The sequence below is a fragment of the Chrysemys picta genome, chromosome 7 (genome assembly GCF_011386835.1).
Source record: "Chrysemys picta bellii isolate R12L10 chromosome 7, ASM1138683v2, whole genome shotgun sequence".
NCBI lineage: Eukaryota > Metazoa > Chordata > Testudines > Emydidae > Chrysemys > Chrysemys picta.
This window is the reverse complement of record NC_088797.1, coordinates 115,258,091-115,284,850: the sequence shown is the minus strand read 5'-3', so window position 1 is coordinate 115,284,850 and position 26,760 is coordinate 115,258,091. Positions and strand designations below refer to the sequence as shown.

The following is a 26,760-nucleotide window of genomic DNA, read 5'->3' as shown; positions in this document are numbered from 1 at the left end:
AGCATTCGGCGGCAGGGGTCCTGTCTTCGGGGCACTTCGGTGGCAGCTCCCGGAGCGAGTGAAGGACCCACCGCCGAATTGCCGCCGAAGACCTGGAGTGGAAGGACCCCCCCCCCACCAAATTTCCGCTGAGGACAGCAAAATGCCACCCCCAAATCCTGCCGCCCTAGGCGACCGCCTAGGGTCGCCTAGTGGAAGCGCCAGCCCTGCTTCGAATTAAGGCTATGTGCACATGTGCATGCGTTTACAGGAATGATGGCCCTTAAAGACTTCCAAACTAGCTTCAAAACAGCTACTGAACATGGTTAATATCTTCCTGCACTCCCTCTATTCTGCTGAAATAGCAACTACTTATTTACAGTTACTAAAGCCTCTATACTGCCACCTTATCTGGGAATGTTTGGTCAACTCAGAGCAAGTAGAAACAGCAGATGTAATTATTGCAATGAGGTTTTTGAACACCAGAAAAAAAGTGGGGGAGAGAGAAAGAAGGAAAGACAGAAAAGGGGGTTACACTAGCACTGGGGGTTTCTATTTTGACTTGTTTGTGCTGACTTTTTTCCTTCAGTACCTCTAAACTTGCATGCTTTTAACTAGTATCATATTTACTTTATTTAATTATAATTATTAATGGAGATATCCCATCTCCTAGAACTGGAAGGGACCTTGAAAGGTCATTGAGTCCAGCCCCCTGCCTTCACTAGCAGGACCAAGTACTGATTTTGCCCCAGATCCCCAAATGGCCCCCTGAAGGATTGAACTCACAACCCTGGGTTTAGCAGGCCAATGCTCAAACCACTGAGCTATCCCTCCCCCCCTATTTAAATACATACATACATACATACATACATACATTCCTGGGTAGTTGGGCACAACTATGAATTTCAACAGGTCTTAATTAGTTTTTAAAAACTTATGAAATACCTTTGTATACATTAATTAACCAGCAGCTCTATTAACTTCACTGAAAAAAATTGTGTTTGGGGTTTTTTTTGGGGGGGGAGAGAAGCGGGGGGAAGGCTCCCCTTCAAACATTTACTTGTGTTTTCTTTTTTTGGTGAGAAAAGCCCAAAACAGTGAAGATTAAATTAATTTACATTTCCCTCCCCGAGCTGAGTACAGAATGCTGTTTCTCCACATTAGCTGATGACAGGCAACTTCTGTATGTTACTTGCAAGTAACATACAGAACCGTGGACTTCAGGAGCTGATTTTCAACTATTTTCTTATTATTTATTTAATGTATTAAGTATCACACAGATATTCCATTCCTGATTTAATTTATCCTAAAAAAAAAGTTAGTTCACCTTATGTAAAATAAATATCAGTGAAAATGTCAATTAGAACACAAGTATTTCCATAAACACACATATACACAAAATACACTTTTAAAACTGACAATATCTACATTCAGTTAAGTGTGTTTTTCCATAACTACACTGCTTTTCCTAAGTAGCAATTAGTCTAAAACAGTTCTCAAACTGTGGGTTGGGACCCCGAAGTGGGTCGGGACCCCCTTTGAATGGATTTGCCAGGACTGGCTTAGACTTGCTGGGGCCCGGGGCTGAAGCCCCTCTCCAGGGCAGTGGAGCTTGGGCGGGATCAGGCTTTGGTCCCCCCTCCTAGGGCCGTGAAGTAATTTTTGTTGTCAGAAGGGGGTTGCGGTGCAATGAAGTTTGAGAACCCCTGGTCTAAAACAATAAATATACTCCCTGTCTCCTGGTATGTTTTGCTACTGCATTTTAAGCAAAGCAAGATAAGCCAAGTCAGCAGTGTAGAATTTTTCTTTATTTCCTCTTCTCTTGCATGGGTTAATCACTTGGGACACAACATATCCTTATACTCAATGTCTGGTACAACGAGACAAAAGAACTCACCAGAACTGTAATCCAATGATTGTCAGTGTTAGTGTAAACCCCTGAGTACCATAAGATCATGTATTAGTGCAATTTTAATTTAAGGTAACTGTGTCTCCACTGGGTCTTAAGAGAAACTACCACTCTCAGATGCGAGTCTAAATCAATCTGATTTATTTGCAATAGGGTAATATAAATATTTTATACTACTGGCCTTTCTGTGTAATAAAACAATTTTCAAAAATATGGTGCAAATTATGGACACAGGATAAAGTAATAAAGCATTAGAACAGCAATTTTCTGATACAGTGACACAGAACAGAATTTTCTTTCTGTTTTCAAAAAATTACCCCAGACCATATCTTCTAGAGGCCTGTTTGAGAGAACATCTGGAAAGCATTCCACAGGAAATCAAACCTATATTAAATATGTGTTGTGGAGTTCTGTTTCCTTGCATTGACTTTAAACACGTATAATGTGTTTCTGTTTCCCCAACTGCAAATGAAACACTTGCTTGAGAATCTTCTACAAAATTATGAGTTGAACTTCAACTATAGGTTGCAAAGGTTATTTTTCTTTCACCTTTATAGTTAAGGCGAAAACATATTCATTTTTTGAAAAGGGTACAACATCTGAAAAGAAAGCACTGAAAATAAGCAGCATTCAAGTCTCCCACTGCATTCAGGCTATGTTTCCTGACAAAGGGTGCTTGTAAGTTTTAGAGCCTGTCTCTGCAACAAAGCTTTCCAATAACATGAACAAATCCACTAGATACCTTTTAATAAAGCAGCTTTTGTATATTTTCATTTCATTTCTTTATGCTATTTAATTTGTGACTTGTAATATAAATGACTACATCATGTTTAAGGATGTCTACTTTTCAGAGTGTCTCCTGAAAGAATGTTACTTAATAAAAAACTAGCCCATTATGGATGGAGCCGTTCTCACTTTATTAGATGGGCAGCCAGGAGTGTCTTTGAATTACAGGCTGGGAACCTAGGGAAGCCATTGTCTTTTTCAAAAAGTACCCGGGGATATTGATGCAATTGCAGTACTTTGGGTGTACCACTGGACCTTACATATTTATCTAAGGCTGCATCACAAGTGAGCACTGAATGGATGCAATATCAAAGCACCTGGGAGAGAAGACTGTGGCAATATCATCTGTAAACACTAGAGTCAATTATAATGCAATGCAGCTGACTCACAGGAAACTATTATATGGTTTGGAGACTGTGCAAACCCTCTTAAAACCTATTTATGGTCTCTGTACTTCTGTCTACCAAGAAATCTATTGGTGAAAACATGGTGGGGTACATCCTCAGCTCTGTTAAGGCTGTTTTGTGCCACTCTGGTGGTGCACAGGCCTTAAAGCTGGCATAACTAGCCAACTAGGGAGACCTTTGCTATATGGAAATCCCTGATATCACTGGACTGCCATACATGGTTCTGTCACCTTCTTTTGGCATAGCAGGTGTGACTGGGGAAAAGGGAGGGTGGCCAGAGTGCTCCTGCACTCTGGCTATCCCTGTGGGACTGTGGGAAACTAGTACACCTTGAACTAGTCCTGAAGCTGCTCCAGGATGTTTTTCAGGACTGATCCAACAACTATCAGTCCAAGGATCACAGTGGCATAAAGGTTGGTTACTGTCACCTTTCTGGGTCCCACTTTCCCAGAAGCCAATGGGTGAGCCAAACAGCCAGAACTAAACATCTGTAACTACTAAACTAGCTAACTCAGAACTGCTGTCACTCAAAATGTTTTACTTGCTTTTAACAGATACACGAGTGTTTAATGTGATAAAAGAAATAATCATTGCATTTTGTACCCATATATTATTACAATATACTTCTCGCATCAATGTCGGCATACAGACCAGAAACCAGTCTCTTCCATCCCTCTCTGTATTTAGCTGTTGCTTCTATCTGCTTTGGACTTGAGATAGATTGTTCTGTCCTCCTGCCAAGGGTGGTTCTTAAGGTTTCTCTTGGGCTCCCTCATTTCCTCAAACCAGTTGGTTTCCACTTGACAGTGTCATGCAGGAGTCTGTGTGTTGGCATCCAGAGTACATGCCCCATGTATGCCCGATGCTTCCTTCTAATTCTAGTGGAGACAAGTTGCTGGTTGGCAATTTCTCTGATTGCTTCGTTGGCAATGAAGTATCTCTGTCTAATGCCCAGAATCTTATTGTGACACACTGTACCTCAAAGGAGCACCCTGAAAGCCCCATACTCACCACTGTGATATGATATGTTTTGTACAAAGTATGTCTTGTGAAGTATCATTTTGTAAGTCATGATCTGTTGAACAACAATAACCTGTTGGATTGCACGTACTATTGCTGTATATGAAGTATTGCTGTATGTGTTACTGAAATATGTTATGAAGTTAGGAACACCTACAACCAGCCTTTCAGTTACAACAAAAGAGTAACCATCAATAGCCAGATGGTTGTTAATGGCTAATCAACACCGAATCCACTATCCCAGAGACTTCTCGAAGAAGGCATGTACACTATGGAGACCGCTTGACCAATAGGGACTGATTGACCCCCACACCACAGAAAGAATCTTTCTAGCAGTTGGAAGAGGTATAAAAAGAGAGAAAGTGACATCATTTGGTCTCTCTTTTTCCGCAACTCAACACCTGGATGAATGTCTGGAGGACAAAAACTTCGAATTAGGGAAGTTTGGTCCCAGGCTGGAAGCTAGTCCCACCCGGTGTATAGAAGAACTGTAACATGCTTGTACCATCTGTCAGGCTGAGAAAAGCGGTTTGATTCAACTCTGGCTTAGGCTAAAAGTTTAAGATTTAGAATGAGTGTTTACTTTTTATTTTCTTAAGATAACTATCTCTGACCTTTATGTCTACCACTTATATTTACTTAAAATCTATCTTTCTGTAGTTAATAAGCTTATTTTAATGCTTTATGCTTGCCAGTGAGTTTGTCTAAAGTACTCGGGAAATCTTAGCTTAGATTAACAAAGGCTGGTGCATGTCCACTTTCCTTTGATGAAGTGGCGAACTAGGTAACGAACTTACACTGGTCAGGCTTCTGACCAGTGCAAGACGGTTCAGTTCAGGGGTGAAAGATTGAGGAGATGGGGGGAATTGGCTGGAGTCTCCCCATTGATTGTTAACGAGTGGCTGTGGGATCATTCATACAACTCAGTTGGGTGTGTCCCTGGCTGTGGATGTCTGTGTGAGTGCAGTGGCTGTCAGAGGCTTGTAGCTTGACATCAGCATCACAACAGTGTGAAAGGCAACCCAGGTTGATGGGTTTGGTGAGCTCAGTGGTCTGTGTTGCACCCCGGGAACCCGTCACACTTACACAGGCATTTATTTTGTAGGCACTTATTTTTCTAACATTTTAATAGATCTCCAGCTCTCTCAGATGTATGTTAGCACTGAGATTATGTTTGAGTTGAAAATTCTCCATTTTGTTTTGGTTCTCTAGAATATTGATTTCCATACATTGTTGAGCTTAGTGAATGTTGTGGATGCCTTTCCTAACCTTGATGTCACATCTTTCTTGGAGGTCTCCATTGGCTAGTTTGGTGCTGCCCAGGTAAAGGAACTGTTCTACTTTTTTGATGTTTTTGCCTTCGAGTATGATGTTACTGTTCAATGTCCAGGTTTCAAGGAAGTTTTGGGATAACTGATTTTTAAGCCATACTTGTCCTGCTGTGTTTGCAAAGGTGTCTATCTTTGTAGCTTTGCACGGGTGTTGCTCAATATCATCAACAAAGTCTAGGTTTCCAGGCATTTGCCATCTATCCATACTATGCTAGTGTTTGTATTATTTCTACCCATTACTATGAGAAAATACTTAAAAGTAGAGATTTGAAAGTACAGCATTTTTACCAACATCAAAATGTTGATATGCAAGACTTACTAATATTTTGTCTCAGCTGAAAATATCCATAATGGCAACTATGGCCAAGAATATATGAATGTAAGATCATATATTAATCCTAGGTAGGGTCACAGTCAGATGGTACAGTAAATCTATACTGAACAGTGAACATACACCATGAAACTTTCTCCATGTCACTTATTTCAGAGCTAGAAGAAATCAAAGAATCACACATAACTAGCTTAAGTCTAACTATGCCTTGTATTCTCTGTAGATATCAGTACCTTACTTCAAATCTGGATTCTATTCAACAGAAGCAGGAACACAAAGATGGCAATATTTAAAATTAATAAAATTCACAAATATGCAAGTGCATGTCAAAGTGCTCTGATGAGAAAGAGATAATCATCTACTAGTTTCAGTGCTTACGTTGTCATTGAGCTGTTTTAAAATATGAGCTGCAATTAGAAATATTCTCACTGTGGTCTGATGTAGAGTGATATAAATAACCTTTACTAAGTCCAATATAGTGTAATAGTAGAATCAGTTGACGTTCTTTTACTTAACACTGCCTGCAGATTTGCCTACATAATGGCCAAATTCACCTGGGGTATAACTCCACTCAGGGGTGAAAGTAGAAATAGGGACTTACTGATACGGGGCTCGGTTGGGGCTGGGGCTGGCCCCTGGAAGGGGCGGGGCCTCGGACGGAAGGGGCAGGGATGGGGGGGGTCAGAGCCAGCCCTGGCCCGCCCTGTCCCAGTAAGTGCCCTCCCCCCTCTCCCCTGGGGTAGCAGCGGTAGCCAGGGGCTCCGTCAGCAGTTTAAAGGGCCCAGGGCTCGGCGGCTGCTACCGCCCCGGGCCCTTTAAACCACTGCTGGAGCCCCCGGCTGCCGCTGCTACCCCGGGACTCCAGCAGCAGGGCTCTGGGGGCTATTTAAAGGGCCCAGGACTCCCCTGCTTCTACAGCCCAGGCCCATTAAATAGCCCCCAGAGCCCTGGGGTAGCAGTGGCGGGGCTCTGGCAGCTATTTAAAGGGCCCAGGGCAGTAGAGGCAGCGGGAGCCCCGGCCCTTTAAATAACCCCCAAAGCCCCGCTGCCGCTACCCCAGGGCTCCAGCAGCGGGGCTCTGGCAGCAATTTAAAGGGCCTGGGGCTCCAGCCGCTGCTGGGAGCCCCAGGCCCTTTAAATTGCCACCTGGGGAAGCCGAGCCGCCTTGGTACGGCACACCAGCTCTTGCCGGTACGGCATACCGGGGTGTACCGGCTTACTTTCACCTCCGACTCCACTGATTTCATTGGAGTTGCATCAAATTCATCCTTGCTGTAATAGCTGGTGTTGCTTAAAGTTAAGCTTTACAGGTTTAGGGCAGTAGTCTGGTATTTCTGACTAAGCTTGGATAAGCTGATGTTGCAGTATGTAACATTAAAAAGCAGTTTAATGTTCCTACTGTGATAAGGAAACAAAATAAAATGGGTCAAATTCAAACTATTGCAACCCCACTTTCTTTAATTAAGATTCTAACCTACAGTCTACATCCCTATTTTACTCCACGTGGAAGTAATAAAAAGGCAGTATTCTTGCATCACCGATTTAAACAAAAAAGTGACCTTTTCAGACACAGTGACATACTAGGGACACCAAGTATAATCTTTTGTATCCCAAATCATTTGATGATCACTGTATGTTTGTCCACTTAGTTCAGACTCTCCATTTTGTGGGGAACATTGTAGACAGGTAATAATGAATACTGAATGCTACTGTTAGCTTTTATACTGAAAAATAATCTAAAAGTAATAGCAGGACTTGAGCAGTATCAGAGACATCACCAAAGCTATATCTTACAAAACAGAAGTTGGCAGAAATCGAATAGTTCTTTGGCCATGCTAAGACATATACCTTTTATTTTTTATAATAAAGGGAGAGGAGACCTACACTAATATCCCTTGGTTACTGAGGGTTTCAGGAACCCCTGAAAAGTTCTACTTGGCTGAACAGTATTTTGCTCTGAAATTTTCAGAATTGTTTGACAAAAGACCTCAATGAGACGATACTATCTAGTTGCTGCTTCTTAAAGCATGAAACGAATCTGAGAGAGGATCTCCTGGTTACAAAGCAAGGAGTTATATGAACGTTTTGCCGGCAAGATAGATCTGAGCTATTTCTCTAATTACTGTATTCTTGCTTGCTGCTTAGAAGGGCTCCATCACACTAGACTGTCAATCATCCAACAGGCTTCTAATCTTCAAAACCCTCTTGAGCAGAACATAGAAAGCATAAATGAGGAATGGTTAGCCAGATTTTAGCACCTCAAAAACAGTTCTGTGCACTTAGGGAGGGAGGATGTTTTGTTCTGTTTTGCTGGATGTTTTGTTGTTAAATTCCACAGGGATTTCTGGACATGCTTTAGGAAAGGATTGTTTAGGTCTATGTTGAATTATATAAAAATGAGAGAACAACTGAAAATTGGTCGATTAGTTTTGAGGTTTGCAAGAATGATGTTCAAAGGCAAGAAATGTAAAACACACTATGTTTACTAAAAACAAAGTAATGCTAAGCCTATTTTAGGCTGCTCATGAAAGACCTTGCTATAATGAATACATGCAAGGGGGTAAAATTGACATTACGGTGGTAACCTTACCTCCGACTGTTTCCTGACTTTTGCACTGTTAAATAGCTCAGTCTTAACTTCACATTAATTTAGTGGGTTTTTGCTTATTTTGCAGAACCTGCATTAGCACTTTTTGCCAGGCTAGCAAAAAAAATTTCTGGTAACCAACCTTATTTCCCCCACAAAACATACTAGCTTCTGCTCCCCACAAAACAATGTTTTTTTTTTTTATTTATTAAGTAGGGTAACTGTGTAGGATAATCAGGAATGTCCCTTTTTTCAGGGCTGGTCCCAGACAGTTTTACAAAATCCACTGCAGGGTCCCGGTTTGCAAAACCCAAAGCAGAATAACCACCTGAAACAGCCGCCAGCCAGCTGCGAGTGAAAAATTGATATATATGCATTGCAGAGACCACCCCGGGTCTGTAATACAATAACTAGTAGCTGAACGCCTCTGCTGTCATCCGGGTGTAGTTTGTAAAGCAGTGTGTGTAAAAAAAAGCCAAAAATGGCTGAGAACTTCAAAACCGGATGGTAACAGACCACAAAATCCAGTGATGATTCAACCTGGTGATATTCAAAACAAAAAGACCTCTCTAGCCGTGTTAGTGAGCTGTTTCCATTGCTTCACGCTGACTCTGACTTTCTAGACTTCACAGTGACAATCCTGGAATCGTAGATGCTGCTACCTTGTCCTCCATGAAAACTCCCAATGAGCACCCTCGTAAGTCAGCCCTCCCACACAGAGTTAGATTCATATGGAGTCTGAGACTGTGGGCATTTGGTCAGCCTAGTGAACCAGCTGCACCCACACCAGCATGGGATACTAGGCCAAATGGGATGCTGGCATCCATGCTTCTGCTCTCCTCCCCTTCACTATAAGTGTGGACTGGACTTGGCAGGGCTCTGGGGGAGGGTGAAAAGAAAATACAGGAAGTGGCGTGCAGCTGGGGGAGGACTTGAGAGTGAATATGAGAGAATGAATAAGGTGGCAGAGAGATAGCTATGGTGAGATATGAGGCTACTTAATAGTTATGGGGAAATCTACAAAGGGAAGAGGAAAGAAAAAGCACAGAAAATATGAGGAAAGAATAAGCACCCCTTTCTCCCTCCCCTGAAGCTGTCAAAATCCACCAGAGCACACATCCCTGATTCTCATTAAAGCTGTACCCTAAGAACTCTCAAGCTGCTAGACTCCATTACCCTGGCAGCAGGAGAATAAAAGGGGCAGGATGGAAGGACCCCCCCGCCGCCGAATTGCAGCCGAAGACCTGGAGGGGAAGAAGGACCCCGAAAACTCTTGTGGGGGCCCCTGCGGGGCCCGGGGCAAATTGCCCCACTTGCTCCCCCTCTGGGTGGCCCTGGGATGGAACTAAAGATTCCCTAATAACTTCTACCCACAACATCTCCACAGTGCTTAAGAAGCCACTAAAGGACAATGCAGGCCATATTCATGAGGGGAAATTTCCTAGTTCACTAAATGTCTGATCCTGCCTTTCATACGCACTGAGACTGTTCAGCTTACTGGAATGGGAGTTCTGAATGCCAAGTAATAGAGAAACAGACCCTAAATGTAACTTTACATATTAAAGCCCACATTTTCAAAAAGTGCATGCAAAACGCACTTGCAGTTTTGCATGTCTTGTAGAAGCTGGGGTATAGGTGTAGTAGTTCCTTTATTGGGTAAATAATACTTTTAAAGTCTGGAAAAGACTTACAAATAATCATTACAGTTTGTGTTAACTTTTTCAGACTTCTAAGACATATAACATCTTATTTTTAGTTAGGGTTACCATACGTCCGGATTTTCCCGGACATGTCCGGCTTTTTGGGCTCCAAATCCCCGTCCGGGGGGAAATCCCAAAAAGCCAGACACGTCCGGGAAAATCGGGACATGCGGGGCCGGTGGGGCCGGGCCGGGGGCTGGGCTGGCGGTGCGGTGCCGGGCCGGGGGCTCGGGGGCCGGGCCGGCGGTGCGGTGCCGGGGGCCGGGCCGGGGACCGGCAGTGCTGGGCAGGCCGGGGGTGCTCGGCCGGGGGCCGGGCCCCGGGGCCGGCACCCCAGGGCCTGAGCCGACCCAGGCTGGAGACGCCGGGGGGGCCAGACTGGGCCGTGCCTCCTCCCCCCACACCCCGCTTACCTGCTTCAGGCTTCCCACGAATCAAATGTTCGCGGGAAGCAGGGGAGGGGCGGAGTTGGGGTGGGGGGGGGCGTGGGCGGGGCTGGGGCCCCGTGGAGTGTCCTCCTTTTGGAGGCTCAAAATATGGTAACCCTATTTTAGTGATTCCAGACTCCATTTTGTGTGCACAGTTTTATGCATGCGAACACGCACACAAACACACACTTGCACATCTGCAGTTAAAATTTGTATACTTGTGTGTACAGATCACAGAGCTGTCACATGCAAAATTTAATTTGCATGAATGGGTTGTTGGAACCAAAATGTTAAGACTTATGCTTGTACACCACAGAATCTGTGACCTGCAACTGCAAACATTGGTACACGCGTGCAGGTGTGTTCATCTACAACAGGGAGGAGACGGCTGAGCATCATGCACCATTAATATATGGTGCACCAAATATATGAAAGCTGTAAGGTATTTACTGTGCATGGACATGGTGTAGATATACTGTACATTTATGAAATATTTCTCTTCTCTGCATATTTTGTATTGCATATTCTGAAGCTGTTCCACACAGATGAGTTCAGAGAGAAAAAGTTTTTCCTATACTGTATGTGAAGGGACCAATCCATAGATATGCAATGGGACATTTTGTTTATAGTCACTAAAACAGTACCACAATATGCAATGAATATTGGGAAAAAATACTGTTTAAATTAGATGCTGCATGGGCACATAAATTACTTGGCTATTTTATTTTTTATAACACCAAATGGTCCTAATCACCACTGAGGTGCTAATTACAATACTGCAAAACCTGATCTTTAAATATGATGTATAATTAATTTATTTTAGCTAAAGGGGGGGAAAAAAGCATCTAGATTCTGAAACTAGTCAAGTATTATTTTTTGGCTGCTTCCAATTAAAAATCAACCAAACTGCTTTCTTTTACCATTTTGAGTATGGTAGCTGTAGAGGATAAGAAACGTACATTCTTTAATTACATTCTTATTTTAACAAGAATTGACTTATTTTGTTCTACTGTATTCCCCATTCTCTTCTGATCTTTATTGGACGGTATGAATGGATTAATATTGTGCTCCTTTTCTGTTCTTTTAATAAATTATGTGTCCAATTCACTTGTACTCTGCTTAGAACCTTATTAATGAGTTGGGAGGATTTGGAAGGTGCACCTAATCAAAACCTATATTATTCAAAAGGCCCAAGTAACAGAGACAGTTTCATTAGATAAAGAAAACAATGTCTTGAGATACTGTAGATTGTAACTGCTATAGAAATGTGGCATATTGTCCTTCAGCTAGACCTAGATAAATTCATGGAGGATAGGTCCATCAATTAGGCTTGCCAACTTTCTAATCACACAAAACTGAACACCCTAGCCCCAACCCCTCCCCGAGTCCCTGCCCCCGTTCACTACATTCCCCCTCTCTCAGTGGCTCGCTCTCCCCCACCCTCACTCACTTTCACTGGGCTAGGGCAAGGGGCTGGGATGCGGGAGTGGGTGAGGTCTCTGGGATGGGGATGGGGTGCAGGAGGGGCAGTGGGGCTGAGGGATTCAGAGTGCGAGAGGGTGCTGTGGGTTGAGGCAGGGGGTTGGGGTGCAGGAGGGGATACGGACTCTGGGCTGGGGGTGCGGGCTTTGGGGTGAGGCTGGGGATGAGGGCCTTGTGACGGGTTGGATCAGAGAAACCCCCTTGGGAGCTGCCACCTGATGTACCAAGACTACCCCTGCTCCTGTTTTCCCTGCCAGCTCAGGACTCCAGCACCCTGTCTTGCTGAGCCAGACACTTCCGTCTGCTCCAACCAAGACAGGGTGCTGGAGTCCTGAGCTGGCAGGGAAAACAGGAATAGGGGTAGTCTTGGTACATCAGGTGGCAGCTCCCAAGGGGGTTTCTGTGATCCAATCCGTCACAGGCCCCTCACTGAGGGCTTCAGGATGTGGGAGGGAGCTCTGGGCTGGGTTTTGGGGTGCCGGGGGGTGAGGGTCCAGCTGGGGATGCAGGCTCTGGGGTGGGCCAAGGGATGAGGGATTTGGGATGCAGGAGGGGGCTCTGAGTTTGGGGGGACTCAGGGCTGGAGCAGGGGGTTGGGGCGCAGGCTTACCTCAGGCTGCTCCTGGTCAGCGGCGCAGCAGGTCTGGGCACAGCGCAGTGCCAGGAGAGGTAGGGATTAGCCTGCCTTAGACCGCAGCACCGTCGACTGCACTTTTAGCTGCCCGGTCGGCAGTGCTGACCGGAGCCACCAGGGTCCCTTTTCAACTGGGTGTTCCAGTTGAAAACCGGACACCTGGCAACCCTACCATCAAAGGCTATTAGCCAGGATGATCAGGATTGGTGTCCCTAGCCTCTGTTTGCCAGAAGCAGGGAATGGGCAACATGGGATGCATCACTTGCTGGTTACCTGTTCTATTCATTCCCTCTGGGGCACCTGGCATTGGCCACTGTCAGATGACAGAATACTGGGCTGGATGAACCCTTGGTCTGACCCAGTATGGTCATTCTTATCTAAAGCAAAATGATGTCCTAAGACATAATAGTTTCAATTTGTGGCTCAAGCAATCATAAAATGGGGTTCCTTTGATGTTTTAACTATGCCAGGACCACACACTGTTTTAGAGAGCTTCAGACAACATGATGACTCTCTTTAAAAGATTTATCAACATGAATAGGACGAAATTGCCAACGCTCATTTTTAGCATTAGCATTTTTAATGCATGCCTGAAAGACTGGGTTTCAAACTTGTACATGAGCTGTAGTGCAAGGAGAGGTAGCAGTTAGGTAGGTGATAACAAAAACAAACTATTCAACATCCTGATTAATTTTTTTTAAGACATCATGGCCATTTACTGAAAATTAGGACTCTTAATACATAAACCAGAACTTATTTGCATGTACTGACATTTCTGGCCCACTTTCCATGGTTCAAAAGTTTATGTTGTCTAGATGATTATGTACATTTCTGAACAACAAAGAAGAAAATTAAGTTAATTGATCTATCATCTCAGTAATAGGTTGACAGTATCTGTAGTTTGGCCCTGTTGTTTTCCTGTGATTACCCTGTTTTTACGACAGAATCAGTGTTCTGCATAGCTAGGGTGACATTTTCAAAGATGTCCAAAACTAAACATGTAAATAGATATTTGTGTATAGTAACTAGATATTTTGTTCATCAGTGTTTGCAGGCCCAAACTTTTGTATTCACAAATGGTGTCCATGTAAACAGTATGAGAGAATTTTAGGAGGCCTTTGAGAAAAGTATGCCCCAGTGTCCTGAATAACACTGAAAGTGCTTAAATATGTGTGATATACATGCAAATAACCAACACTTCGCAAATGACGATTTCTCCGTAGTTAAAATATGTGTTTGTAAGTATTACTTCATTTATTTTTTCCTTCTATCTTCAAAATAAAATAAAACAAAAAAACCTTGGAGTCAGAAAGAAGTGCCTAAAGGCCACAGGTTTAAATTATTTTAATTTAGGCTCTGGTACCACTAAATGGACAGGTTATTTCTGGATCTCAACATTATAGCAGTGGGGAGCTGTTGCCTTTCTTCCCTGTCTCCTTGGACAGGAAAAAATAGTGAAGGTATTTGAAAAAGCCTACTACTACCATGTCAGTAGACTAGGGGACAGTTATGGCTGGCTCTGTATAGAGGGGCCAGAGGAGGAGGGATAGAAGAGTACTTTGTGACGTTGTGCGGTCTATATGGTTTTATAAAAATATGATAAGTGAATGTAATGTAACTGGGATATGCTTCATGCAAAAGGTCTCTTGTAAGGTATCATTACAAAGCTTATAATCTACTGACGGTGATCATCCTATTTGTATAAATGTACCACTCTTGTATCTAAAACTAGAAATATAAAATATAACTCTGAGGGCCTGTTGTAATTATGCAAAGTGTGGGCCATCAATGGTGGTTTGGAATCTTGATGACTCCCATTAACCAGGACCATTGTTTGCAGATGGCTGTGTTTTATCTGTGAGTCTTCCTGTATATGTGTGTGCTGGCAAGTGGGTAATGATGTCACCTGAACTGAAATCCATCTTTAACCTGGTGCAAAATATATATATATAAAGGGGTGGAACAGAACAAAGGAGAGAGCAGAAGAGCCATCATGAAGAATCCCCTAGCTACCACCTAAGCTGGATCAAGAGCTGTACCAGGGGAAGAATTGTGCCCAGGCCTGGAAGGTGTCCAGTCTGAGGAAAAAACTTACTGAAGCATCTCTGAGGGTGAGATTATCTGTATTCAGTTTGATTAGACATAGATTTGCGTATTTTATTTTATTTTGCTCGGTGACTTACTTTGTTCTGTCAGTTACTACTTGGAACCACTGAAATCCTACTTTCTATATTTAATAAAATCACTTTTTACTTATTAATTAACTCAGAGTATGTATTAATATCTGGGGGAGCAAACAAATGTGCATATCTCTCTATCAGTGTTATAGAGGGTGAACAATTTATGAGTTTACCCTGCATAAGCTTTATACAGGGTAAATCAGATTTATTTGGGTTTAGACCCCATTGGGAGTTGGGCCTATGAGTGCTAAAAACAAGCACACTTCTGTGAACTGTTTTCAGGTAAACCTGCATCTTTGGGGCAAGTAATTCAGACCCTGGGTCTTTGTTGGAGCGGACGGAAGTGTCTGGTTCAGCAAGACAGGGTGCTGGAGTCCTAAGCTGGCAGGGAAAACAGGAGCAGAGGTAGCCTTGGCACATCGGGTGGCAGCACTCAAGGGGGTTTCTGTGATGCAATCCGTCACATCTCCACCACTTACATATGGAGCAGCCATAAGATTGGGTATTGCTCTCCATGAGTACATGGTCAGGGAATGATGCAATGTCAGTATCAGTCTCCACAACCCCTGGGAGGGTGGGTCAAGCATGATTGTCTTCACCAGTTGGTCATCTGCAACTGGGAAGGAGGAGACATGTTGTACCTCCAGAAAGGAGATAGAAGTGCTGCTGCACTTTGGTATGCTCCCACAATGCCACCGGTGCACTCCACACTAGTGTTGTACCTCTGCATACCCACACCCACAAAGCAGTGGGTCCCTGAGCCAGAAGAGAGCCCAAACTTTCTGAACTGAAGTTTGTATGAAAAGGAATGCAATAGGAAACCTGCTAAGAAATCAATTTTCATTCTAGTGCTGGTTGTAGCTTTGGGCAATGGTAATTGCAATTTTACCAAGCTGGATTGTGCAGTGATGTAATAGAAAAGGCATAAAATCAGATTAATGAAATCTGATGAAATAAAATGCTATTAAACAACTTAGCTGCTGAGACGACATTTGACCAGAGCTGACAACAAACACAAAAGAAGTAATGGCAGCACTTAGGCTGCAGCAGGGCATATTTAGTGTAAGTTAGGGTTGCCATTCGTCCGGATTCTCCCGGACATGTCCAGCTTTTTGAGTTAAAAATAGCGTCCGGGGGGAATTTGTAAATGTCCGGACTTCCCCCCCCCATGCACAGCATGCGCGGCTGACAGGGCAGCTGGCCGGATCCTGCCACTCGCATGGGGCTCTGGCAGCCAGAGCCCCTCCTCCGCTTCCCCCTCCTCTCCCCTGCATCTTGAAATCACTCCCCTCCTCTCTCTCCCTCCCTCCCCCTCCCTGCATTTGCAGATCGCCGGCCTCCGGCAGTCTGGAGCTCCTCCCCCTGCTCTCACCCTCCCCTGCTGCCCAGCGCGCCGCTCCGCAGCACTCTGTTCCAAGCAGCACGGTAAGGGGCCAGGGAGGTTCTGGAGGGGGCAGTCAAGAGACAGGGAGCAGGGCTGGATGGGTCAGGAGTTTGGGGGGGGGTTCTGTCTGGGGGTGGGGTGGTGGATAAGGTTTTGGGCAGTCAGGGTACAGATAGGGGGTAGGGTTCTAAGGGGGCAGTTAGGGTGGGGGGGTCTCAGGAGGGGGCAGTCCGGGGACAAGGAGCGGGGGGGTTGGAGGTTCTGAGGGGGGCAGTCAGGGGGTGGGAAGTGGGAGGGAGTGGATGGGGATGGGGGGGTGGGGGCAGGGCTAGAGCGGGGCTCCTCCCCCCCCCCCCCAGTGTCCTATTTTTTGATTGTGGAAATATGGTAACCCTAGTGTAAGTATTAAGAAAATCTTTATGGGACAAATCCACCCCACAGACACTGAATGCAGTGGAACCTTGGCTGAAAATACCATGGAAATACCATTGTTCTGCTGGGAGGTATGGCAGGCAGGATGGAACTCTAGAGAAGCCATACACAAGGAGGAAGGGGCTTGGGATTGAAGTAAAGGACAGGAGGCCAGCTGTTTTAGGACTATTTGCATCCACAGGCCTAAACATACAGGATGCACGGAAACTTGTAAGGTATAGTAGCAGTGCACAGGTTCAAGCCACGGGATTGGAGAGAGAACTCTTCCCTGACCCTTTCTGAGATATTCAGCTCAGGGACTGAGTGTGGGTAGCATTTGGCCCTATAACTGAGAACAGTTTGGGCAGTGGAAGTAGCTGCCAAGAGAGGCTGTGGAATAAGTCCCTGGGGATAGGAATCAGATTAAGCTTTGAATCACATTTATCAGGGATGGCTTATGAATAGTAATAAATAATAATAAGAAGAAAATCAATCCTGCCTGGCAATATGGCGGGTAGACTAAGTCACCACATTAATCTCATCGAACCCAAATCAATTTATAAGATGGACATTTCATCCTAACAAAAATAATTGTTCTGCTTCTCAAAATAGCAAACGCAAAATTAAAAATTAAGAAGTAAAACAGAACATATACAGGCAGTGGAGCAAATTACAAGTGGATGCCAATAAAGACTCAGACCATTTTGAAAGACATTACCATTTCTAGTTTTAGTCTCCTCTAAATGGGTACTGAATGTCACTGAAAACTGTAGAATCAATCAAAAATGGTGGAACTTTTAAAGTGGTTCACTGTATGCTTACTCAAGTATGATACTGTCCATTCAACGGTGACAAGAGCTCTAGAAAAAGTCTGTGGATTTGAGTCTCCCATTAATGGGATATGCTAGAGGCCAGTGAAACTTACATTCTCCCCCACACACTCACACACACAATCTTCCACTCCCCTTGCATATACTGTATTCTAAGTACATATTCTTAGCAGGAAGCAATGTGTTTGTGTGGTGAGGACTGAAAGCCAAGACTCTTGGATTCTATTCCTGGTTCCAGTGGTGATTTATTATGTAACCTGGGGCAAGTCATTTAACTGTTCCTTATTTTATCCATCAGTATCATGAGTATAATATAACCCTATTACCCAGGGTTAAAATCAGGGTAAATAATGTTGGAAAAACATTTTGAGAACCTGGTGAAAATGCACTTTCTGAATGCAAATAGTGATTATAACTAGAATAGAGAACCCTCTCTACTTCTTAGTCCATTACTCCCTACAGATCATAATTCTCAGAATCAGTGGCCTTGCCCCATTTTTCAGTAGCGGCCAGAACCTCGGCTCCAGTAGCATGGTAGAGGGGCCAAAAGCTACCTTAACAGGCAGCTGGGGATTTTCCTTGCATAGGAATCCTTGGGTGTTGAAAAACTAATGTAGCTAGCTCTATGCCACTCACTCCCTGCTCCCGTGATGAAGAGTGTGTGCTGCATTCTGGGGACACTGAGCTGCTGGAATGGGCCTGTCGGAAGCATTACAACGTAAGAACAGCCATACTTGGCCAGACCAAAAGTCCATCTAGCCCAGTATCCTGTCTTCCGACAGTGGCCAATGCCAGGTGCCCAGAGGGAATGAACAGAACAGGTAATCATCAAGTGATCTATCCCCTGTCACCCATTCCCAGTTTCTGGCAAACAGAGGCTAGAGACACCATCCCTGCCCATCCTGGCTAATAGCCATTGATGGACCTATCCTTCATGAATTTAGCTAGTTCTTTTTTGAATCCTGTTATAGTCTTGGCCTTCACAACATCCTCTGGCAAGGAGTTCCACAGGTTGACTGTGTGTTGTGTGAAAAAATATTTCCTTTTGTTTGTTTTAAACCTGCTGCCTATTAATTTCATTTGGCGACTCCTAGTTCTTGTGTTATGAGAAGGAGTAAATTGCACTTCCTTATTTATTTTCTCCAAACCAGTCATGATTTTATAGACCTCTATCATATCCCCCCTTTGTCATCTCTTTTCCAAGCAGAAAAGTTCCAGTCTTATTAATCTCTCCTCATATGGCAGCCGTTCCATACCCCTAATAATTTTTGCACTTTTCTGAACCTTTTCCAAATCCAATATGTCTTTTTTTGAGATGGGGCGACCACATCTACAAGCAGTATTCAGGATGTGGGCGTACCATGGATTTATATAGAGGCAATATGATCTTTTCGGTCTTATTATCTATCCCTTTCTTAATGATTCCCAACATTCTGTTAGCTTTTTTGACTGCCGCTGCACATTGAGTGGATGTTTTCAGAGAACTATCCACAATGACTCCAACTACAGTTGACACAACTTAGAGCAGACCATAGGCTATTCCAATCTGGCCCCTGTGCCTCCCCAAGGACAGAGAGGGAAGAAGGCTATTTATGCCCACTCACCTTCTCAGGTGCACAGAGCAGAGCTCAGGCACACTTTAGGATCCAGCCCAAAGGTTTAATAGTAGAATACTATAGTGAGGCCTCATAGTCATATTAGTTATTTCTACAAAATATACTCCAGGGCAGTTAAAATACATATGAAACACTCTCAAATAATTGACTGCAGTATCCTGGACTTCTTAAAATGTTTGTTTTCATTGCTAATTCACAACATTTGGGCAATACACATTGGGATCTACCCACTGGCAATTAATGAGAATCTAGTGTATAGCTTTTTAAATACAACATTAGTACAATGGCTTTCTGATATAAACATACAGAATGTAACTGGGAGTATGAGGTTTCCTAGAGGCACAGAAGGCCCTGTGTGCAGCAGAACCAGTGCAGGGAGCTTGCTCAAGGCATGAGGACCCCTTCTGCCCTGCAAAGCGATGTCCTCTGGGGACACGCACTGCCCAGGTACACAGAGGAGGAAGAGGGCTGGGAGTGGGACCAGTGGACCAACAACTACCAATACATCAGTCAAACACAAATATCTGTGGGGATACTGAGGGGGAACAAAACAGTCCCAAGCCTACTGCAGCAGGAACATATCCACACCCTGAGAGGAAGGATTCCCACGCTGTGCAGAAAAACCCTATGAGCAATCTACATGCTAGGGAAGTGAATAAGGTCCTGGCTATGGCTGTTATCCACTAACACAGGGGTGGGCAAACTACGGCCTACGGACCGGATCTGGCCTATCAGGGCTTTGGATGCGGCCCGCGGGATTGCCACCCCTGTGGCCCCGCGCCGCTCCTGGAAGTGGCCGGCACCACGTCCCTGCAGCCCCTGGGAGGGGGGGGCACAGCGGGCGCCGCGCGCTGCCCTCGCCTGCAGGGACCATCCCCCGCAGCTCCCATTGGCCGGGAATGTGAAACTGCAGCCAATGGGAGCTTCGGGGGAGGTACCTGCAGGTGAGGGCAGCGCGCGGAGTCCTCTGCCCCCCACCTTTCCCCGGGGGCCACAGGGACGTAGTGCTGGCCGCTTCCGAGAGCGGCACGGCACAGGGCCAGGGCAGGCAGGGAGCCTGCCTGAGCCCCGCTGTGCGCCGCTGCCACACCGGAGCCACTCCAGGTAAGCAGTGCCGGGCCGGAGCCAGGACCCCAAGCCCCTGCCCTGAACCCCCGCCACACCTTGCACCCCCCTGTGCTCCAACCCCTTGCCCTGAGCCCTTCCTGCACATTGCACCCCCTCCCATACCCCGCACTCCCTCCCACACCCCAACCCCCTGCCCCATTCATGGCCCTGCATGCAATTCCCCCATGCAGATGTGGCCCTCAGGTCAAAAACTTTGCCCACCCCTGCACTAACAGTTACACTACTATTCATAAGCAATGTTAGAGTGTTCAAATATTATTAAAATTTCCCATCATCTCTTGCAGCTTGTCAGTTATGAAAAAATATTCTAAGTCATCATTTCATGAAGACACGGAAAGGAAAGGTTTCCAACAAAATTTTGTAGGAAAGATATTTCTGTTTTTATATCTTTCCTAGGGGGGTAAAAGATCATTCCATCATGTAGTGAGTAGTTACAGTTTCTGAGAAAACAGATACTGTAACCGGATGCAGACTTTTGTTGTTCAGTTGAAGATGTCAAGTTCCCCCTTCCCCCCCCGACTGTCCTGTTCCCTGGTGGAAATTCTGATTCGGAGTCTTGGCAATTTCAGCAGCTCCAAAGGTTCTCCCTGCTACCTCATTAATCACTTCACTGCCATGTGCTATCTTACCTGCAGATGTAATTCTTCTTGCAGGAATCTTGTAAATTCAAGCAGTTTGGTTTCTCCTTGTCTTCATAGGAACACACAGGAACAATAGTCTGCCGTCTCCTTTCTGTACACGCTATGTCTCGACAGGAGCAGAAGAGCATCCCGTAGCTGTGCTTTGGGGGAACTTTGTCAAAAAATAGCCGGAGAGCCTTATGACACTTCCGCTTGTTGCAGATTTCATTAGACGTACTGCTGGTGCAGGGGGTTATATAAGCAGATCTGAACCTCTTGCAGGTATCGTTTAGGTTACAGGCTTTTGCTGCATCCAAACAGTTGTTCCCCTTTGAAAGTGCTGGCTCCACTGTAAAAAAATAAGAAATATATTGGGTTTATATTGTGTTACAATGTTTGTATCTATTTCACAGTTAATGAGACTTTGAGCATATATTTGTCAGCTAAGAAATCTTAGCTGCCAGAAAATGTGTCCACCTCTTATGTTTCTTTGGCTCATAATTTAATGAGAGAGAAAGTGCACGAGCATATGTTAAAATCATAATGGTGGAAAATGAAGGATGACTAAAGTCAGAAGCATTGCACTTTATCTTCCTTGTAAAACAAATACAGTAAAATCATGTTGGGCTAATTAATCCCTGGTGTAACGCCATTAAAATCAATGGAGTTGCAACATGGAAAAAACTGTCCACTGTGAAAGAACACATTAAAACTCAGGTTACTTTTTAGTCATTTCTCCCAAAACTCTATAACTGCCATTCAATAACCACATCAACAACCATACTGCCCAACCCTTAAAAAGTTTATATGCTCATTCTGCAGAATTTACAGACTACATGCTTACTAATACAGAGTTTACAAGGTACATAGTCCACAGAACTTGAAAGGTTAGCATGTGCAGTCAAACGCTTATGAGCTCTGTAAGCCCATCCTACACACCTTGTAAGCTCCATGCTCACCTCTACAGAGCTAGCAAGATAATCTTAAAAGGACCATAGGTGCATCCTGAACCTTACAAAGTCTATGGTGATTACAGTCAGTGTTAAAGACACAGGCTAACACAAGGATACAAAGCTATGGAAATGCACAGACTAAAAACTTCAATAAGGTAACTGTGAAAGTTCTAAGGAATTATACATTATGCAAATTTAGTAAAATTTATCTGAATATTAAAGTTTTAAAAAACCCAACCATTCAACAATGAAGAAAATTGGAGTTAAGGGTAGACAAATAATTTTAACTGCCATAAATAGTCAGGACCCACCCAGCACTGTAGATTTAAGAAACACAGTCACAACTCCCCATTATGCATCATTTCAATTGCAAGCATGAACTGCAAAATAATGTGACAAGTTCTTAAACTGTAATAGGGTCACTGCCTCCAGAGCATGGGGTGGCCTGCAGCATCTCTGCCTCAGTGTCAGGGCTCCTCAATAATTCACAAAGGCTTTCTTGTAGGCAATAGCTTGCACTGGTTTATTACCATACATAGTTCCAGAACAAAATACTCAAAAGTTCATATATTGATCCTTTCCTTCTTCATCAAGCCCCTCACACGTCCTACTGCTTGGAGTCTTTCAAGCTACTCCGAGGTAGAGCTAGCCAAATTCTGGGATTGTGGAATTTGCTTTCATTCTACTTTGGAAGAGGAGCCTTCCTGCTCCTGAAGCCCACAGCAGCCTTCTCCAGGCTGCTGCTGAAATCTCTCTTCTCTCAGAGCCTTTTGTACTCCAAATGCATGATTGGGTCACATGACCCTCTTCATTTCCACCCACCGGGGGAGGAGCATTGACTGTGGCACAAGTGAGGCTGAGACTCATCAGCCTTTATAGGGCCAGTCACTCAGTGGCAGTATGATACAAATAAACAAGACATTACACTACCATCTCCCATACCTACATCTCTGAAGCCTGAGCCAACACAAAAGTAGCAAACACTAGATCTATTTTCAGTCCAGGTATATGTTCTAGTCACAGTAGAATAATTTTACATTGCACATTCCAAGCCTTTCTTCATCCCACTTTCCTGTGTAGTAAATAGATCATCATTGTTTGTGTGTTATCCTCCTCATAAAATGCAAAACCTATACAGATACAACATTCCACTATAAACCAGAGGGACCAATCAGGTCTTACATTCATTCAATGTCTGAAGTTTAAACACTAGATCTAGATGAGAGATAGTATAGTCAAAACATAACACACGATACAGACCACACAGACCAACTTCAGATCTCCCTTACAGTAGTGTAAATCCAGAACTGCAGTGATTTCATTGGAGTTATTCTGGATTTATACCACTGGACTGGAAATTGGCCTTCAGCATCACTAGCCTGATTCTGATCTGACTTACACTCACTGGAGACACAAGAGTGTTGATCTAGTGCAAGTGAGATTAGAATCAGGCCCTATCACTCAAGTCATATTACACCAGACCACATATACTTAGTTTAAAGAGGAAGGGAGGTTTTTTGTTTGATACTGGACTGGGTCTTAGGAGATCTGAAGCTGATTCCCAACTTTCTGACAGACTTACAGTGAGACCTTGGGCACGTCACCTAAATCTTTTTGTCTCTCACTTCCCCATCTGTAAAATGGGGATAACATAGCTCCCGATCTGACAGATATGTGAAGACAAACTAATGTTTTTAAGGTGCTCAGATACTATGGGGATGAAGCCATACAAGTATATAAATAGCAAGAGCTCATTTTTTTGAAAAGCTAATTCCATATGCAGATGAAGCAAGTTGTGACAGGTCCATAGAATATTTTAATTAAAAGGACATAATTTTAATTATTCCAGAATCCTTGGAAGAGATACTAAACCAAAATATGCCAGTATTGCCATTGAGGAGACAGTAGCCAGCACCATGGAGTTCAGGTTGCATGTCAAACTTTAACAACGATTTTCATCACTTTCAAACGTTTGTTTTTTGGATAATCTTAACATTATAATAATGTTAATGTTGTACTACATCAGCATATAATTATAACCTTTACTCTAAACTCAAAATTTTTTCTCTGTGATACAGCATATAGAATTATATGCTAAATCCAAGTATAATTACCACATAATCTGTAGGGCATATAATTATGCAATATATGCATAGTACATACTAATTACAATGTGATTACAGAGTAATTACATGCTTATTTGTGCCTGGAAGGCAAATGTTATACTGAACTGTTTAAACAAGGATATCCTAGGATAAGCCGTTGGTATAAATCTGTGGATGAGTTCTGAACTGATATATGCCAACACAAACATAATTCACTACAGTCTAAAGAATTATTTAAAAATAAGCAAGATAAAGATGTGAACATACTGCTCTATTGTGTTTACAATCATGTTTATTATTTTATTAAGGGACCAAAACATGATAAATGCTGTTATGGAATTAAAAAGTGCTTTAAAGATTAGCACCTTGGGGGACAAAAATCAAAGGTGATATTTTTAATGATTTTCTTAAAGTACATAAGCCAAACGCAGTGATAATAAAACGGTGGTGAAAGTTATGCTAAGTGAAAGTTGTACTGGGTATAAATTGTTCAGAAAACTACTGTGATATTTACACTCACTCATACACATTATACATTTTATGTCCAACCTGTAACTTAAACTACTCTGTGTGTCACCTCTCAGTATAGCACAGAGATTCACTTTTTTACTTTAAGGCTGCAACAGCCTGAATTTTGCCACTTGCCTTTTGTCCTTTCTATTTTGCTACTTGTGAACCCAGCTACAGTATATTTATCACAATATTATACATAGTCAACTTTTTTTAAATTAATACTTACATTAGAGTAAAAGTGGTATGCAATCAGAATCAACAGTGTTTGTATTGCATATGAACATATAAATCAAACATGCTCATGAATGCCAGATTTTCCTGAGCCTTTAAATCATGTATATTTAATTTAAAATTTACAAACTGAGCCTACCTATGTTTTATTTTACATTGTGAAAGTATCATGTAATTATCCTTAACTCCTTTGGCAACTACAAACAGTTAGCACAGTACTTACTGTAAAATTTCTTGCAGTTTATTAGCATGGTAGTAACATTTAAGGCCACAATTTCACCTAGCCTCTGTTTTGTGAAATGCAAATTATGAAGACAAGCAGTAATCTGACTCTTATCAGATATTAACTGTGTGTTACATTTTAGGTTCAAAAGACAAATAGTTTACATCTTACTTTCTTTATCATTATTACAGGTATCACAGACTCGGGCCAGAAAATCCTTCCCTTTTCCTATATTGTCAGTCTTTCATCCTTCTTGCATCTAGTTTTCAGTCTGCACCTAGTGAAGCTTTGTGGTTGTCCAGGAAGGCGTTGACTAAAGTCCATTAATTCAGTGATGTGCTGGCAGAAGCGCGCCGTAGATCCTGGGAGCCCCTGTTAAAATTTTTGCCACCAAACTCAAAGGACATTTGAGATCATTTCCCTGCCTTTGATAGATGTGTTTTGCAAAGAACAGATAACCTAAGTGTCAAAATTAATTTTAGAATAAACAAAATGGACACTTAGATATTAATTTTCTTATAGTACATAAACAGCAATTTACAGTGGTTGCCATTAAAATTACAATTGGTCTTTGCAAGTAAGCATGCTGAGGCTATTCAGTGTACTTAGCACAAGGAATACTGCAATCTTTGCGGTAAATGTTAATTAGGTGAAAGGGAACATTGTGAAATGTTATTGGTGACTACTCTGGGCTTGTTCCTGCATAGAAGAGTGGCACAGTGCTGTATGTAAAAGCCAAAGGTTGAAACTGTCTAGCAGGATAAGTAAAGGAGCAGAATCCGATCCTGCGGCAGTCACCAATTTACTCATATTTTGTAGAAGGAATAAGAGCAAAGAAACAAGTGTGAGGGTACATTTGTCAGTGGCATGCAAAGGTTGCAAATAAACCACCATCTATTCAGTCATAATGTACTGCCAATCCCAAGTGTACAGAAGTAATGGGTCAAGTCTCCAAAAATCATGAGACTTGCTTTAAAAATCATGAGATATTATATTTTTGGGATTCTATTTGTCTTCTCCTTTCTCGGACTTTAAATACACATGCAGGTCACATTTTCATGCTTTTTCTACAACCTTGAGGGCTAGAAACTTACCTTTAAAAATATTAAGGCTGAGATTCTCACACACTCACTTGTCTGTAGGAGCTGTGCTTTAAGAAAAGCAGCAAATGTCACCAGACTCATGTTAAAACTGTAAGACTTGGCAACACCAGATATGCCCATACTCTACATAATGCCCCCTTTGTTTTACCCTGCAATCTGGAGAGTAAGGAAGCAGAGGGAACAAGGGTCTGGAGACTTATTACTGCACAATGAAGTTGAATATAGTTTTTAAGTCTGTTTCATGTCTGTGGCCCTGAATAATGAACAAGGCATGAATTTACAATAGCTTTGTAGCCCTGTAAATATGTAAAAGATATAGCTAGTAGAAAAAAGGGATATAAGATGGTAAGCAATATGTGATCGCTTGCATCTGTGGCTACAATGTAATGCAACACATGAACAGCTCATGATCTAGAAGGGGGCTTGGCTACAAAAACGAATGAGCCAATCACAGAGTGCAGGACATGATGTGCAGTCGAAGGCGCAGGCGGTGTTTTGTTTTAGAATGTGTATATAAGCTGATTAATGATTCTGTACTTTGGACTGGTACCCTGTACCCACCCCCTACATTTGAACCTGATGAACTCAAGTGTAGTTTGACTGTATGTCAATAAAGAATCTCAGCGACGAGTCCAAAGTGGAACTGATTTTTTTGGATTACAGAGAACTGGATAAAGTGTTCTCCCGGAACCGGATGAGGTATTCTGGATATGCCAAGTGGAAAAGGCCTAGGGAGGAATCCCAACATAGTGAATGCTTAAAAGTTACCTGTGCTCATTTAGGTCTTGATTGTACTCCCATTAAAGTCAATGCAAAAATTCCCACTATCCGGAATGATTCGGGATCAAGCCCATAAAGCCTTTGTTCAT

The 26,760-nt window shown here is 43.2% G+C and overlaps 1 protein-coding gene across 8 annotated transcripts in view; it reads right to left on the bottom strand.

The window, feature by feature from the left end:
* GFRA1 (GDNF family receptor alpha 1) overlaps window positions 1–26,760 on the bottom strand; it is a 322,326-nt gene that overhangs the window by 47,390 nt on the left and 248,176 nt on the right. For all 8 annotated transcript variants that reach the window (XM_065552402.1, XM_065552406.1, XM_065552401.1 and 5 more), the window contains one exon: window positions 20,773–21,112. In XM_065552402.1, coding sequence (XP_065408474.1) covers window positions 20,773–21,112 — 340 coding nt within the window. The remainder of the gene's footprint in view (window positions 1–20,772; window positions 21,113–26,760) is intronic.